Raw genomic sequence first — 18,007 nt, 5'->3', positions numbered from 1 at the left:
AAAAAGAGTCAAGGGCTTATAAAGACAGAAAGCTGTGAGGTTGTTGAATGTTGCCTGGCAAGAACTGTTAATAGACTCTGACTTGAGTCAGAAAGTATTTAAAACAGCTTAAAAAAATCACAGGTTGTTTTAGCAGAGAAGTCTGATAAGTAGATCAATGGTCATCAGTTATTTTAGGGTAAGAGTTCAACAAGTATTGTGAGTTTCTGGAGGTGTTCTGATGACTCAGGCAGAAGGTAAAGTTCCATCCAGGCTGAGACACACATAAATCTCACTTCCTTAGAGGCCTCCCAGCTCCATTTTAGAGGACTCTCTTAGCAATACCAACTCCATTTTGATTTTCTTTCAAAATAGAGATGTTTATTTTGTCAATATTTAACTGTATAGGTCCATTTTATACACACTTTGGTAAGCTGTGATACATTTCACAAGCTGAAAATTTGAAAACAAATAAGGACTTGATCTAAGATGGTCATACTGGGCCTATGAGGAAATACACAGGTGATGTGAAATTCATGATCCATTTCGGCACGATTACATAACATCAGTTAATATTCAACTTGCACTGCTAGTGCAGAAGACAAACGATGCAAATCAGTAACAGCGCTATTCACAAAAGCCAAGACGCGGAAACAGCTAATTGCCCATCAACAGACGACCAGAGAAAGATGTGATTCATCCATACAACGGGGTGCTAGGCAGCCACAAGAAAGAATGAAATAATGCCAGTTTCAGCAACATGGATGCAACTAGAGATTATTGTATGAAGTAAGTGAGAAAGAGAAAGAGAAAAATGGATATATGTGGAATTTAAAATATGACATGAATGAACCTATCTATGAAGCAGAAAGAGAATCATGGACATAGAAAACAGACTGGTGGTTGCCAACCAGGAGGGGCCTGGGGGAGGGATGGAGGTGGGGTTAGCAGATGTAAGCTTTTATACATAGAATGCATAAGCAACAAGGTCCTACTCTACAGCACAGGGGACTGTATTCAATATCCTATGACAGACCGTAACAGAAAAGAATACTAGTAATAAAAAAAACATTATATATAACTGAATCGCTTTGCTGTACAAGAGCAATTAACACATTGTAAATTAATTATACTTCAATTAATTCTTTTAGTTGTGTAAAAAACATCTAGTGGGTGTACTACTTTTCTATTGCTGATGTAAAAAATTGCTGCAAACTCAGCACCTTGGAAGACACAAATGTTTCATCTGTAGGTCAGAAGTCCAAAGCGAGTCTCACCAGGCCGAAACCCAAGGTGCTGGAGCGCTGTGTTCCTTTCTGGAGGCTCTCAGGAAGCCTTCGTATTCTTGAGTATTGATGTTGCTGGCAGACTGCAGTCTCTTGGGGTTGTAGGAATGAGCACCCTAGAGCCAGCTTCCTTGCTGGCTGACGGCCAGGAGTCATTCTCAGCCTCCAGACCCACCTGCATTCTGTGGCTTCAAGTCCGAAGGAACAGTTGAGTCATTCCCCTGTCTCGTCTCTCCTGTGTCTTCTTCCCTCATTGAATCTTTCTGACCAACCTTCCTGCCTTCCACTTTGAAGGACTCACATGATTAGGTTGGGCGCACCCTGACAATCCAGGAAAATCTCCCTAAGTCATTAACCTTAATCACATCTGCAACATCCCTTTTGCCACATAATGTAACATACTCATAGCTCCAGGGATTAGCATGTAAACATCTTTGAAAGCCATTGTTCTGCCAACCATAATGGAATTTTTAAAAACTGAAAAAATAAGAGTCACATACTTCTTAATATATACCATGGATTGATCCATATTCTATTAGGTAGCTCAGATAGTAAAGCATCTGTCTGCAATGCAGGAGACCTGGGTTCAATCCCTGGGTTGGGAACATCCCCAGGAGAAGGAAATGGCAACCCACTCCAGTAACCTTGCCTGGAAAATTCCATGAATGGAGGAGCCTGGTGGGCTAGAGTTCATGGGGTCGCAAAGAGTCAGACACGACTGAGCGACTTCACTTTGTGCTTTGTATGGATTGGTGACTCATGGAGCAGCCATGGTAAGAAAGGATGAGAACTATCCTTTGAGAGAATATATTTTTCTAATTTTCTTTTCTGGAAGGACAGCAAAATGCAGTGAGTGAGGGACACAGCACAGTGCCTGACACAGACAAAGCATTCCACAAATAGGCTATCTCTTGTAGCCCAAATTCCATAGTGATCAATAATCCCACCTTCCGACGCCTTCTCTTAAGTAGTCAAACGATAGTCCAGTCCTCCACTTGCGTGGATCGACAGGAAGGGCTGCCTTTGGCCGTGTTCCCCTTCTCGGGCGATTCGAGGACCACTCCGTGGCCCGCAGACCACTGCTGGGGGTCCCCTTGCCGCTCGTCTGCACTGCGACCCCGGTGGCCCTGCAGGCCACACCAGCGCCGCCTCCCCTTTGCTGTAGCCGTTTACACACGTCTCTGCCCGCTCCGACCTGATCAGTGGCCCATGCCTTTCCCTTCATTCACTAAAACTCAGCAAAGCTAAGACATGGGGATGAGACACCGGATACAACATAGACAGGAAACATAAACGTGAATGTTTGCTATTACGATTCACAGAGTCTACTCCCTGTACCCCAACACAGTGTCACCGCCACCCCTTATCCCCCCACCGCTGACCACCTCCCTCTGACCGCTCTGCTGGTGGGACCAACACGGCTGCCACGGACCAATCCCCCCAGGCCTGCCTCAGGCATTCAGGCACGGCTGCCACTGACCAATCCCCCCAGACCTGCTTCGGGTGTCCTTTCTGGAGGTTCCTGCCTTTATCTCAGGAGGATAGTCCCACCAGAGCATCCTCCCAGCACTGCAGCCTCCTCCCACAAGGGCCAGAGTTTAGTACCTGGCTTCTCAAGTATCAAGAAAACGCCGGCATTTAGAGTTGCTTGTTGTAGCCATCAGTATTTCAGAGACACAGGGGTCTAAGCTCAAAGCAGCTCTTCGTGTAAATGCTTGTGCTTCTTTCACCAAACAATCTCATGTTATTCTTGAATGAAGTTTTCAGTCTCAAGGCCAGCCCCTCACTCTGTTTTGGAAAAACTGAGACCTCGAGGGGAGAAGAGATGTGGGTGTCAGGTAATTCGTTAGCAACATATGCAGGATACTGAGAGTCAGGTGTTCTGACTTCCTGTGTGCTCCTTTGAAAAAAATTTTTTTTTTCTGTTTATGCTAAAAAACAAAACTTTTCCATGTTATGAAGTTTTCTTTTGCTTCTAAATATGACTGAAAAGTCTGTGTCATTTTTCACACATCCGAGGCTTTTCTTATTGAAACCAAATCTCCAATTCTATCCCACTAAGAACTTAAACAGAGATGCAAATCTACAGCTGCAAAATGAAAATAAAATACAAATACGATGGGAAAGAAAGCTATTTGTATAGCCAATGTGTTTCATTTTCAGTTTTCAAGTAACTGAAAAGAACCAGAATGCTATGACAAAGGGCACAGATTATGCCTTTTAAAAATAACACTGAACATTTTTCTAACAATAAATGTATTACATACTTATTTTGGAAAGTCCAGAAAAGTACGATATAATTTTTTTTCTTATTCAACAAAATTGAGATCACACACTTAAGTGTTTTTGAAGAGTCTTTTAGGCCTACTAACTTCATCTACATGTACTAATAACTCTTTGTATATTTTTCACTTAAAAAAATACATGGGATATCCACTTTTTAATTAAGAAATTAAATTACTCTATCTGGTGAGGAATTCCCTAAAATAATTTCTTGTTTTTTAAAAAATCAAAGTCTATAGAGCAGTATTGGAGACATTGATTTCCAGAAATTTCTAGTGATTCAATGGCTACTGCAGCCCCTGTCTCTGCCATATCAACTTCTCATCCTGCTAGTAACTTTCCAAAAAAGGCAGTGGAGAACAGCAGTATTCACTTAGACTTTGTGACTTGGTTGACCTTGTAAACTCTACTGTCCAGTCAAATACTGTTAGCCTCTTCAACTTTCCCAGTAAATCCATTTCCTATTAATTGATTTCCTTCTTATATCCCCCCATCTACCTTCCTCCACCATACTAAATTGTGTATGGGGGAAGTTTTTATAGCTTACATCATAATATTATATATCAAATCTATTACATGTTCTCTTTGGGGTCAGATTTATTTTCATTTCACAAGCATACTCAAAGTATTAACTACTTACGTGATATTGCTGGTAGCATTTCAACACTCTTTTTAGAATCAAATATTTGGTTCTTCATTAGCGCTGACTCTACATAAAACTGATGATCCTGGTTGTCTTTGTAATTATTTTGTTTCTAAACCTTGGACTTTACAGAGAGAATTAATTATAACATATATCTGCTTTTTAACTACTAAATTGGATAATGGTTTAATAGCTAAGGGTATTACTTGTAGGAATTTAAGACATATACGATTCAATTTCCCACAAGTCTTGTTTTTCTGCAGTGATCGATGGCTTTGATTTTAGTAACAAACCCACTAAAATGAGAGTAGGCCGTGGGTTTTCATTGTGAGCCAGCCGTGCTATCTTAGCCAGAAAGCTGGGGAAAGAGAACATAATCTGGTATGAAAAACTTAGCATGTCAAAACAAACGAACAGTTTTCTTTATTCAAAAGCAGTAAAATAAAACAAAAACCAGAACTGCACCTAATAGGTAGATGAGCTCATACTAAAAAGCACATTAAACATATAAAACAAGGATGCTTTATTTTTATTTGCAAGGTGTTTACATTCTACCAATGGCTGCCCTGACTACACACAAAACTACTTAGGGCAATAAGTGAACACGTATCCTCACACCCCACTCCCAGAGAGTCTTGATTATTTGGTCTGAAGCAAAGTTGAGCGGAATTTGAAGCTTCCCAGATAATTTCATTGTGCAGTCAGGATCAAGAATCACTGTGCTTATTCAAGTGGGGAGATTGGGGTTGATAAACAAACACTACCCTGTACAAAATGAGAACCTACTCTATGGCTCAGGGACTGCTATTCAGTGCTCTGGGGTGACCGAAATGGGAAGAAAATCCAAAAGAGGGGAGATATATGCATACATGTGGCGGGTTCACTTGTTGTACAGTAGAAACTAATGCAACATTTTAAAGAGGCTATAATAAAAATTAATCAAAAACAAACCAAAGCAAAAAGGAATCACTATACTTAGCCACTGACAATGAGATTTATTTTTGTCCTATGAATAAAGGGATTGTGTGAAATTAGACAGATCAGTTCCTAGGGAACGTGGTACATATATGAATCATAATTAGGCCCTTTAAGTGTCAACCACAGCCTGGGCAGGGAACACCTGTAGAGTCAAGAATTAAAAATGAATGATGCCCCTTTATACCATAATGATAATCCATTCTACTCCCTGGGAAGCTATCAAAATATTCTTCTTAAAATTTTTTTCAAGTCTATTTTAAAGTGCCACAAGATAGAGGGAGATATTCAAGAAGGCTCTGTGTACCTAACCTGGCAGAGTTGCTGCAAAATATTTTGGCATTTTATTTATGTGTGCAGCCTAGAAAATCCCATGGACGGAGGAGCCTGGTAGGCTGCAGTCCGTGGGGTCGCTACGAGTCAGACATGACTAAGCGACTTCACTTTCAGCTTTCACTTGCACACATTGGAGAAGGAAATGGCAACCCACTCCAGTGTTCTTGCCTGAAGAATCCCAGGGACGGGGGAGCCTGGTGGGCTGCCGTCTATGGGGTCACACAGAGTCGGACACGACTGAAGTGACTTAGCAGCAGCAGCAGCAGAAGGCAGTGAAAGAAGGCAGAGTGGGAGTTTGGCTGAAAAAACCAAGAAGGGTTTCACATATGCATTCCATAACTAATTTTTTCGAAAAACTATGCTACTGGAGGTGATGGAATTCCAGCCGAGCCATTTCAAATTCTAAAACGTGATGCTGTTAAAGTGCTGCACTCAATATGTCAGCAAATTTGGAAAATTCAGCAGTGGCCACAGGCCTGGAAAAAGCCAGTTTTCATTCCAATCCCAAAGAAGGGCAATGCCAAAGAACATTCAAACTACTACACAACTGCACTCATTTCACAGGCTAGTAAGGTTATGCTCAAAATCCTTCAAGCTAGACTTCAGCAGTACGTGAACTGAGAACTTCCAGATGTTCAAGCTGGATTTAGAAAAGGCAGAGGAACCAGAGATCAAATTGCCAACATCCGTTGGATTATAGCTAAAGCAAGAGAATCCCAGAAAAACATCTCCTTCTGCTTCATTGACTATGCCAAAGCCTTTGACTGTGTGGATCACAATAAACTGTGGAAAATTCTTTGAGACTGGAATACCAGACCACCTTGCTTGTCTCCTGAGAAATCTTCATGCAGGTCAAGAAGCAACAGTTAGAACCTTACATTTTCTTGGGCTCCAAAATCACTGCAGACAGTGACTGCAGCCATGAAATCAAAAGACACTTGCTCCTTGGAAGGAAAGCTACGGCAAACCTACACAGGGTATTATAAAGCAGAGACATCATTTTGCTGACAAAGGCCCAGATAGTCAAAGCCATGGTTTTTCCAGGTGTAATGTTGCATGTAAAAGTTGGACTGTAAAGAAGGCTGAGAGCCAAAGAATTCATGCTTTTGCACTGTGGTGCTGGAGAAGACTCTTGAGAGTCCCTTGGACTGCAAGGAGATCCAACCAATCCATCCTAAAGGAAATCAATCCTGAATATTCATTTTCCGGAAGGACTGATTCTGAAGCTGAAACTCCAATACTTTGGCCACCTGATGCGAAGAGCTAACTCACTGGAAAAGACCCTGATGCTGGGAAAGATTGAAGGCAGGAGGAGAAGGGGACAACAGAGGATGAGATGGTTGGATGGCATCACTTACTCAATGGACACGAGTTTGAGCAAACTCCTTGAGATAGTAAAGGACAGGGATGTCTGGCATGCCACAGGTCATGGGGTCACAAAGAGTCAGACATGATTTAGGGACTAAACAACAACAAACTACTTCTTTTGCACTTTTTACATCTTGAGATCTGTTTGATGCATAAATTTCTTAAAAGTCTGTGTGTGGTGGTCAGTTGCTTCCGTTGTGTCTGACTCTTTGTGACCCCATGAAACGTATGTAGTCCAGCAGGCTCCTCGGTCCAGGAATCTCCTGGTAAGAATACTGGAGTGGGTTGCCATGCCCTCCTCCAAGGGATTTTCTGGACCCTATGTCTCCTGCATTTCAGGTCAGTTCTTTTACTGCTGAGCCACCAGGGAAGCCCCTTAAAAGTCTAGCCTCATTCAAATCATAATTTATGTGCTTAGACTGCCATTTCTAGCCTTGGTCTTCTCTGCATACTTCACAGCTGGTCAGTGTGGTGACTCCTTCGTTTTCGAAGGAAACTACATATTCACATTCCCTCTACAGGGGTTAGTAGAGGAAGACAAGAAAACAGTCCCCTGGTATTTCTGGCAGTTAATGGGGGAAAAAAATGTTTCCTCCTATATAGATCACAATAGGTAATTTAATTAGTACACAGAGAGGAAAGGGTTTGCTACTTCATACTCCTGTAGTTTTTTCTTAACACCATGAAATTAAAGACATGCCAGTGTTCATGGTATTCCTGCTGCTGCTGCTGCTGCTGCTGCTGCTGCTAAGTCACTTCAGTCGTGTCCGACTCTGTGTGACCCTATAGACGGAAGCCCAACAGGCTCCCCCGTCTCTGGGATTCTCCAGGCAAGAACACTGGAGTGGGTTGCCATTTCCTTCTCCAATGTGTGAAAGTGAAAAGTGAAAGTGAGGTCAGTCAGTCGCGTCTGACCCTTAGCGACCCCACAGACTGCAGCCTACCAGGCTCCTCCATCCATGGGATTTTCTAGGCAAGAGTACTGGAGTGGCTTGCCATTGCCTGATTACTTTCAAATAAGCAACGCAGTATATTATTTCTTTTATGTGCTTTTATAGCACATGCTGTGCAAGATAATTGACTCCATGACAGATGTCTGTATTTTAGAGGAAAATTTATTTGTGAAAGAACAAACATGTATTACTAATTTAACATGGGGCTATTCATTATGTGGCCCACAAGGTGCTTTTTGACGATTTGCAAATTGAAATAAATATTTTTTCTCTTATCATTCTGAATGTGCAAAAGCAAAGTTGACTGCTTGATACAGCCAATTTGAAGCTTGTTATACCATTTGGATATACCTTTCTTTTCTCAATAAAGGTTGGAAACTCTTAGATTTTATTGGAAGCGCTATGTAATGAGGAAGGGTGCATTTTTATTTCTTTTCAGGAAACCCTACAGGCCAGCACATTTCTGCAACTGCCCAGGTTGAGTGTTGACCATTGGACCCAACTTTACAATGAAATGACCCCCGGAAAAGTCTAAAAATAAGGAGTATGAGAAAGATTCTCCATGGATCATCATTTGCTCTGTCACTTATGCTCAAAATTCCAAGACACTGTCTTTTCCAAGACCAGCACTTGTAGGCACCAGCATCTGAAGACCCTGACACTTTGGTGTGAGGTGGTCTGCCTTGGAGGACCGGCAGGGTTCGGTGGGCAACACTGCTGTGAAGAAGCGGGAGGTTTATGGACAAAGGTCCATCTGCACCAACCTTTAACACAGCCTGAGACCAATTCTGCTTCAGACAAATGGACTCACCCAGCTTCTTTTTTTTTTTTTTTTTCTTTCCCTACCAGAATATTCCCCAGGGGAAAACAGGATTCTTTATCCCCACTAGCTGCCTGGACATTTTTCACAAGATTGTATGTATTCTTTATATAAAATTAAGATAACTACTAGATACAGGGGGATTACCATATTCAGAAAGGATGTATGTTGCATAAGGTTCCATTTCAGAGGTGATATTTCTTCTACTGAGAAGAGAAAGAACAACTTGAAGCAGGTCTCTTCGAGCCTCTTGACCTTTCAAAAGCTTAGCCTAATGGGCACTACAGGAGACAAGAGAAGGAAAGGAGACTTTACAATTAAGTAGAAATCAGTCTTTCCAAAAGAGAAACTGAGACACTAAGGACCGATTTTGCGATGATGCTTCTAGGGTGCAGAAGCGGATCTCAGGCGAGCAGTTCCCGGAGGCCGGGACAAAGGAGTCTTCTCCTCACTTGCGAAGTAGGGGTGGTGGTTGGCTCACTAAGTACATGCCAGGCTTCAGAGATCAGTGGCTGGACTGTGTACAACCAGCAACGCCCTGAGGCTGTAACCCGCTGGCATCCAGACTTGCTGGTGGCTTCCTCGGGCACACTGGCTCCCTGTGAGCGCAGCTGAAGCCGTGGCAGGGTCTAGCAGGACCTCAAGGGTGTCAGAGAAGGCTGCCCAGAGGTAACATTGCTGGTGTTGTCCCAAGCGTCCTCCTACATTTTAAGGTAAAATGGAAATTGACCGGAAATTGACCTTGACATTACAAATGCACTGAATTGAACTTAAGAATAACAACCACTACAATCTTAGGACTCCAGTCCTTCCCCATTTCCTTCTTTTCTCACCTACAGTGACTTATTTAAGGGCGGGGGATCCCAACTGCTTGCTTCAGTTAATAACCCAGGGCAGACGAGACGAATAAGTGTCTTCAGTTCAGTTCAGTCGCTCAGTAGTGTCTGACTCTTTGCGACCCCATGGACTGCAGCACGCCAGACCTCCCTGTCCATCACCAACTCCCAGAGTTTACTCAAACTCATGTCCATCGAGTGGGTGATGCCATCCAACCATCTCATCCTCTGTCGTCCCCTTCTCCTCCTGTCTTTAATCTTTCCCAGCATCAGGGTCTTTTCCAAGGAGTCAGTTCTTCGAATCAGCTGGCCAAAGTATTGGAGCTTCAGCATCAGTCCCTCCAATGAATATTCAGGAATGATTTCCTTTGGGATGGACTGGTTGGATCTCCCTGCAGTCCAAGGGACTCTCAAGAGTCTTCTCCAACACCACAGTTCAAAAGCATCGATTCTCCGGCGCTCAGCTTTCTTTACAGTCCCGGGAGGTAAAGCACTGGCAAAGTACGGCCCTTGAGTTACAGGCGTCTATTAATTTGTGTGTGTGTCTAGCGGGTGGGAAGTCAGTAATGCTCAGCGTCTGGCTACTTGGGTATAAACCCTTCCGACTGGAACATTCCAGATCCCTGGGGCCCAGTTTTGTCCTGCTTTGGAGCGGGGGGAGGGGTTGATTCCTGGGTTCCGTGTCTGCAGTTTAGGGGCGAACGTGGTCATAGAGTGAGTGCACGCTGGGCGTCGTGCGGGATGGAAAGGGTTTTGGGGGAAAAAAAACACACACAAGGATGAACAGAAGCGGGAAGCCAAGCTCCGCAAGGGCTTCCCCGCTAAGGCCAGGGGTGCGGGGAGGGAGCAGCGCGAACCAGGGGCCAGGCACGTGCACGGGAAAGCACGCTGCACTTTTCCCGCAGGGTCCCCCGGTGGCCCCGGCTGGCCGGTTCCGCGCACTTTCCTGGCGGGAGTCCCTGAACCCCGGGCGGGAGCAGGAGGGAGGGTGTGTGAGTGTGTGGGTCCCGGACTCTCTCGGAACAGTCGTCCCAGCCCGGCGCCGGGCGGAGGGAGCCAGCCGGACATTTTCCGCGGCCTCGCTCCGGGCCGCTCGCCGGGCGGCTCCGCGGGCCTCTCGGTCGCGGCCTCGACCCCTCTCCCCGCCCCGGGCGGGAGCCCCGGCTGGCCGCCGCCTCCGGGCCGCGCGCGAGTGCGAACCCCGGGCAGGAGCCCCGGGAACGCGGGACCGCGCCCCGCACCCCCTGGCGCGCGGGAGGACGGGGCGCGGGCGGGCCCGGGAGCCGCTCCCCGGAGCGGAGTGCGCGCGGCGGGCGGAGTCACCCGGGGCCCCCGCCGCCGCCGCCGCGCGCTCGGCCTGTCCCCGCCCCGGGAGCCGGAGCCTCGCCACGAGCTCCGCCCGCCGCGCGCGCTTCCGTCCCGGGCTGCGCCCGCCGCCGCGCAGGTGGGTGCCGCGGCCGCCGCCGGGCGCGCGGGGCGCGGGCGCGGGAGGGGGCGCGGGAGGGGGCCCGGGAAGTTGCGCGGATGCCCGCGGGCGCCCTGAGCCCGCTGTCTCGGCTGCCCGCGGGCGTGCGTTTCCACCCTGGCTTCCCGGGGGTCGCGGGGGGGACCTGGCGCCGCGCCCGGGGAGGGTCTCGAGGACCGAGCGCGCCTCGCAACCCCCGCGAGCCCCCCTACTTCTCCGACCAGCCCTCGGCACCCCTGGGAGCCGAGGCCGTGGGCGAGGGGTCACCCTCCCGTCCCGGGCTCCTCACCTTCGCGCTTCGCCTGGCGCCCTCGCCCCTCCGTGGGTGGGACTGTTCTCTCGCCCTTTTCTGCCCGCCCAACTTGGAGAGCTCTCCGTGCGGGTGAGAAAGGCTCCGCGGTTCCCCGATCGCCACCCGCCCCCCACCCGTCCCTGGCCCGGGACTGGCTTCGGGTGGAAGAGCGGGGCTCAGCCCAGTGGCTGCCCGAGGTGCCCGGGTGTCGGCGAGAGCCGGGAAGCGGTGGAAATTCCCTGCGCTCTGGTCTCGCGTGCTTGCCCAGCTCCGTACGCCTTCCTGCCCCGTTTTCTGCCAGCCGATAATACGCCCGCGAAGGGCGATTGCAGAGGCGGGATGGAAAGTAACCACCCCTCGGATACTTGGAAACTAGGCAGTGAAGCCTGCTTCCAAGTCTCCTTCCTGTGTTCTCCTCTGTAAAACGTGGGTCAGCTTTGTCCACCGCTGAGGTCGGTGTGAGGATCCAGTTGGATGATTTAGGTGTGTTTGATTTTGAGCCACGGTCTCTGGTCTTCTGAACGTCCTGTGTTCTAGTCATCTGAGTTCAGGTCCTTCAGCTGAGACATGATTGATTCTATGTCCCTGAGTGATTTGGGTAAAAACTCGTTTTGGGGTCAAAACTCATGTTTATGGGTCTGATATTTAGCTGGGTCTGAAATTTAGTTTACGAATTGAAATCATCTCTTCCTCACCCAAAGGTGCAGAGCTATGGATCTTACATATTTCTTCTGTGGTCATAGTATTTCAAATAGCAGAAGGTCGTTATTGGTACTCGTCTTTGGAAATAAGCTGTATGCTTGCTTAGGATGTTTCATGTCTTTAAAACCTCTTTTTTTCCAGTTTAGGTGCAAATTTAAATTTGCTTTTAATAGTTCAGGAAGTAGACTTATTTTAGTAAAGTAAGTTAAGAATTTAGCTCAAACAAACTACATGTGCACTATCATTTGTAAATTTTCAGTTTTTTTTTTAATTTTTTTTTTTAATTTTCAGTTTAAAGTCACAGGCACAGGAAGCATTGTTAGCACCACTCTTATTTATGAAGAAAGCAGTTAAAAGGCCTAAAAAGTCAGCTTTAGACTTGAGGTTCAATAGCTATGGCCCGTTGTTCATGAATTCCTGATTTAATAGGCATTTTATGAGTTCCTATATTGTGCAGTGCATTGTGCTTTTAAGTATAGCTAGGCCGCTGAAGCTGAAACTACAATACTTTGGCCACCTCGTGCGACGAGTTGACTCACTGGAAAAGACTCTGATGCTGGGAAAGGTTGGGGGTGGGAGGAGAAGGGGACGACAGTGAATGAGATGGCTGGATGGCATCACCGACTCCGTGGACATGAGTTTGAGTGAACTCCGGGAGTTGGTGATGGACAGGGAGGCCTGGCATGCTGTGATTCATGGGGTCGCCGAGAGTCGGACACTACTGAGCGACTGAACTGAACTGAACTGATGCCAAAGCCTTTGATTGTGTGGATGATAACAAACTATGGAAAATTCTTAGAGAGATGGGAATATCAGACCACCTGACCTGCCTCTTGAGAAATCTGTATGCAGGTCAAGAATCAAAAGTTAGAGCTGGACATGGAACAACAGACTGGTTCCAAATCGGAAATGGAGTATGTCAAGGCTGTATATTGTCACCTTCCTTATTTAACTTATAGGCATTGTACATCGTGCAAAATGCTGGGCTGGATGAAGCACAAGCTGGAATCAAGGTTGCTGGGAGAAATATCAATAACCTCAGATACGCAGATGACACCACCCTTATGGCAGAAAGTGAAGAACTGAACAGCTTCTTGATGGAAGTAAAAGAGGAGAGTAAAAAAGTTGTCTTAAAGCTCAACATTCAGAAAACTAAGATCCTGGCATCTGGTCCCATCGCTACATGGCAAATAGATGGGGAAACAGTGGAAACAGTTGCTGACTTTATTTTTGGAGGCTCCAAAATCACTGCACATGGTGACTGTAGCCATGGAATTAAAAGATGCTTACTTCTTGGAAGAAAAATTATGACCAACCTAGACAGCATATTAAAAAGCAGAGACATTACTTTGCCATCAAAGGTCCATCTAGTCAAGGCTATGGTTTTTCCAGTAGTCATATATAGATGTGAGAGTTGGACTATAAAGAAAGCTGAGTGCCGAAGAATTGATGCTTTTGAACTGTGGTGTTGGAGAAGACTCTTGAGAGTCCCTTGAACTGCAAGGAGATCCAACCAGTCTATCCTAAAGGAGACCAGTCCTGGGTGTTCATTGGAAGGACTGATGCTGAAGCTGAAACTCCAATATTTTGGCCACCTGATTCGAAGAACTGACTCACTGGAAAAGACCCTAATGCTGGGAAAGATCGAAGACAGGAGGAGAAGGGGACAACAGAGGATGAGATGGTTGGATGGCATCACTGACTCAATAGATATGAGTCTGAGTAAACTTTGGGAGTTGGTGATGGACAGGGAGGCCTGGCGTGCTGCAGTCCATGGGGTCGCAAAGAGTCGTACACAGCTAGTGACTGAACTGATAGAATATATTCCTTGCCCTAGAGAAACATTCAATCTAAGTTAAATACTAATATTTTTATTTCATATTTTATATAAATATCATATATTCTAATAACTACATATGGCAGTGTAGTCAAAAACACATTATTGAAGGCCCTTTAAGACCACTTTTTGGTGAATATACTCAATAGATTGGAAACAATAAGTTTAGTTAAGCTGGTGTTTTCAGAAATAAAATTTCAAGTGCCTCTACATCATCAAATGGGAGCCATCCTTGGAAATCTATATTTTTAGAATGAAAACTCAGAAAAGCATCCATGTATGTGTACATAGTAATAAATGTTAAAAACTCTTAAAAAGCCTTTCCCTTCTCCAGGAGATCTTACCAACCCAGGTCTCCCATATGCTGGCAGATTCTTTACCCACTGAGCTACAGGGGAAGCCCATTAAAAACTGAAGACATTTCAGTTCTAACTTTAGTCAGTTAGTGAATCTATGATGTCCATATACAATTTTTTCTCAAGTCCTTGAGAAAGGAAATTATAATGCATAGGAAAAAAGGACAGAGATTGAAATCAGTTGAAACTTGAACACTTTGTGGCCTGGTGGGCCCTGGAATTTGGCTTAAACATTTACAAGATTAGGGAAAAAAAAGGTTGCAAGATTCTTAGTGAGATATTTTTTAAGAAACCATTTGAAAAAGGTTTGACTTGGTGCAAAGAATGGGCAAGAATCCCACTTGGAAAAACCAGATGGACCATCAGGTTGTATTTGGTGTGACTTGGTGACATTTCTGATTCTTTTCCTGCTCCTTGGAAGAGTTCATCCATCTGCAGGATATGTGTAGAATTTCATAGACATGGCCTACCAGTACTTGGCTTTGAGTGGAGAAGGCAATGGCAACCCACTCCAATATTCTTGCCTGGAGAATCCTATGGACAGAGGAGCCTGGTGGGCTACAGTCCATGGGGTCACACAGAGTCGGACGTGACTGAGTGACTAAACCACCACTGCCACTCGGCTTTGAGAGCTTGGATTAGGCTCACACAGGGAGGCAAGGCAGGTTTCTGGGCAGCCTGAGGAATATGAAGTTAACTTTTTGCTTGGCCTTTTTGCTCAGTACCTTTGTTTTCCTATTTGTGACCTGAGGTTAAAGATTGTGTCACTACCCTGGAACTGTGTGATTTGGTGTAATAGTCATGAATGTTGAGCCAGAAAGCTTCTTGTGCATGTAAGAACTTTCTCTTGCCTTTTAACTCCTTCAGCTAGTAAAAGCTGATTGTGAAAAGCACATACAAATAGCCGAAGAGAAGGGCTCTCTGCATTATGTTGGTAGTTGGTGGCCGGTGCTCTCAAGTCTCCTGAGAGTTCAGTTCAGTTCAGTCGCTTAGTCGTGTCCGACTCTTTGCGACCCCATGGACCGAGCACACCAGGCCTCCCTGTCTATCACCAACTCCCGGAGTTTACCCAAACTTGTGTCCATTGAGTCGGTGATGCCATCCAACCATCTCATCCTCTGTCGTCCCCTTCTCCTCCTGCCTCCAAGAGAGGAGTTGGCATCATCTTATATCTACAGTTTACTGTACTGATGTAGAGAATAAGATCTTCTTCTTAGCCAAGGTTAAACAGCTAATGGCAGGAGCAGAACTATACTTTCAACTGCCTGAAGGTAGTTCTCTGGTTTGTCCTTACCACACATGGTCTCTTATCATCCAGGACGCATCAGAAATCTCACATTTATAAATTGTGTATGGTTAAGAATTTTGGCCTGCAAGGAGATCCAACCAGTCCATTCTAGTCCATTCTAAAGGAGATAAATCATAGGCGTTCATTGGAAGGACTGATGCTTAAGTTGAAGCTCCAATACTTTGGCCACCTCATGCGAAGAGTTGACTCACTGGAAAAGACTCTGATGCTGGGAGGGACTGGGGGCAGGAGGAGAAGGGGAAGACAGAGAATGAGATGGCTGGGTGGCATCACCGACTTGATGGAGGTGAGTTTGAGTGAACTCCAGGAGTTGGTGATGGACAGGGAGGCCTGGTGTGCTGTGATTCATGGGGTCACAAAGAGTCGGACACAACTGAGCAACTGAACTGAAGAATTTTGGTTTTGGGGTTTTGATGGGCCTGGGTTTGAGTCCCGCCAGGCATTTACTAGTCTTGTAACCCTGGGTAAGTTACTTAATCTCCTAAGTTCTCAGTTTCCTCATCTGACAAATAGTAATAAAGGAAGTACTTAGCTCAAAGGGCTATTGTAAGGGTTAAATGAACTGATCAATGTGAAATGCTTATTAGCAATTGTCTGTTGCTTGTTTCATCTCTATTACACAGGTAGTTATTTCCGTTTTCTGGGGGGAGGAGAATGATAATTCAGAGGTCCAAAGTTTTAAAATAAATAAACGCATAAAAATATGAATACATCGCCACCTTCAGTATTTTGAATTAACCATTCCCAATGGCTTTATTAATTTATTTATTAAATAAATTTAATAAATTTATTTATTGAGGGTTTATTGAGCTCCTACTATGTGTTGGGCCTTCGTAGGCACTGGCATGCAGTGGGATACAAGCCAGTTAGTGTGACTCTCTTAGGACCTAAAAGTCTGGGGCAGGGTACAGAATTGTAAACAGAAAATCACAGTCTTGGGTGATTGGATTGTGGAGTAATGCAGAGACCCACAGACAACAGACAGGATGATAGTGGAGGCCTCAGTGGGTGGGTGTCATACAGTGGATTGCCTGATCCTAACTGGGGTTGGTGGTGGTCAGGGAAGACTTCCCGTGAGCATACTACGACCTGGAGAATGAATGATAGTCCGTGATTGAAGAAGTTGGAGGACTGAAGAGCATCCCAGACCAAGGCGGACGGAGCCTGATGCTTGGAATGGAAGTCAGGTGGATAATGTGGAAGTGTAAAGAAGGGAGAGCTGGAGCGGTGTGGCAGCGGGAGAGCCCAGGCTTCATCTAAAGGGATCGGTAGAAACTCAACTGCAGCCTAGTGTTGTCAGGTTGGGAAGCAGTCAAGTGTTGCCAGATGCCCTGATTTTTAAAGAAGAGCTTAATATTGATATTTCATAAACATGAAATGGCCCAAATGTTTTTAGAACTTCTCGTGGGGGCCCAAACAGACACATTTTGTAGTTGGTATTCAACGCGGGGCCACCCCTGTATGGCTTGCCTTTTAGGGAATGAGAGAAGTTTAGTGCAGCTAAAGGAAAGCATCTTAGAAGAAGAGGTGATGGAAGAGCCCGTAGGTAGGGGCAGACCTGCTTCCTTCAGGGCCTCGTGGCGCTGGCTGAGGAGGGCTGGCTTAATCCCGAGCGATAGCCCGTCCATGGGATTTCCTAAGCAAGAAGACTGGAGTGGGTTGCCATTTCCTACTCCAGGGAATTTTCCTGACCGAGGGATCGAACCTGCATCTCTTGTGTCTCCTGCATTGGCAGGCAGATTCTTTTTTATCGCTGTGCCACCTGGGAAACCCCTATTCTAGCTACTGAATGGAAAAATGCCTGGGAAGAGGCTGTAGTGATAACTGTTTCGAAAGCTGTCACCATGGTGTTATTTAAGAAATCCATCGAGAAGCAGATATTCAAGCAGGATTGGAGAGAGATGGGTAGATTGCAGAGATGTGTTTGAACTTCCACTGTTGGGAAATAGCTCTGCCTTAGTCCCTCAGGTGTCCGCACATCTTGTGAGCAGAGGCACTGACTGTTTTCATTCCAGACTATCTTTTCAGGGACTTTGGTACAGCATATAGCTATGAAAAACAGAAGTAGTCTTTCTCTATGGAGCAAAGCATAGGTTGGTTTACTGTGTGCTATAAAAGATTTGGTACACTCTAAGCTCACGAATCCCCTCTCTAGTGCAAATCATTGGGTAGATAGGTATTGCCTGCCCTCTGTCCGTCATAGTGTGGGAATTGGGTTTCATAGAACTGGCATGACTATGCTAATATTCCTGCTACTGGTTTGTTTGTTTGTTGGTTTGTTTTTTGAGTAATGTAATCCTTTGTCTCTGACCTAGTAATCTCATTCCTTGTGCCAGCATCCATGAAACGGTGGCACACTTATTTGTTAGTACTAGCCGTGGAGCTTAGCCACAGGCCACATTGTTTAGACTTGTTTCAATTAATTAAAATGAAAAAATGTTACTTCCTCAGTCACTCTAGCCACATGGCAAATGCTTAATAGCCACACCTGGCGAGTGGCTACTGTAGCAGGCAGAGCAGATAATAGAACATTTCCATTGTTGCAGAAAGGTCTGTTGGATGTCGCT

At 45.5% G+C, this 18,007-nt stretch overlaps 1 protein-coding gene across 1 annotated transcript in view; it reads right to left on the bottom strand.

Annotated features, from left to right (window-relative positions):
- The window catches only part of LOC129558985 (uncharacterized), a 32,358-nt gene extending 15,072 nt beyond the window's left edge, over positions 1–17,286 (bottom strand). Inside the window, exons 1-2 of the mRNA XM_088839284.1 lie at positions 17,227–17,286; positions 11,234–11,530 (exon numbers count right to left, since the gene is read on the bottom strand). Of these exons, the coding sequence (XP_088695410.1) occupies positions 11,234–11,530; positions 17,227–17,286 (357 nt within the window). The remainder of the gene's footprint in view (positions 1–11,233; positions 11,531–17,226) is intronic.
- Between the last annotated feature and the right edge of the window lie 721 nt (positions 17,287–18,007).

The sequence above is a fragment of the Moschus berezovskii genome, chromosome 8 (genome assembly GCF_049115385.1).
Source record: "Moschus berezovskii isolate FMDL1 chromosome 8, NW_MosBer_1.0, whole genome shotgun sequence".
Lineage (NCBI taxonomy): Eukaryota > Metazoa > Chordata > Mammalia > Artiodactyla > Moschidae > Moschus > Moschus berezovskii.
The sequence above is the reverse complement of the archived record's forward strand: the minus strand, read 5'-3'. Positions and strand labels throughout refer to the sequence as shown.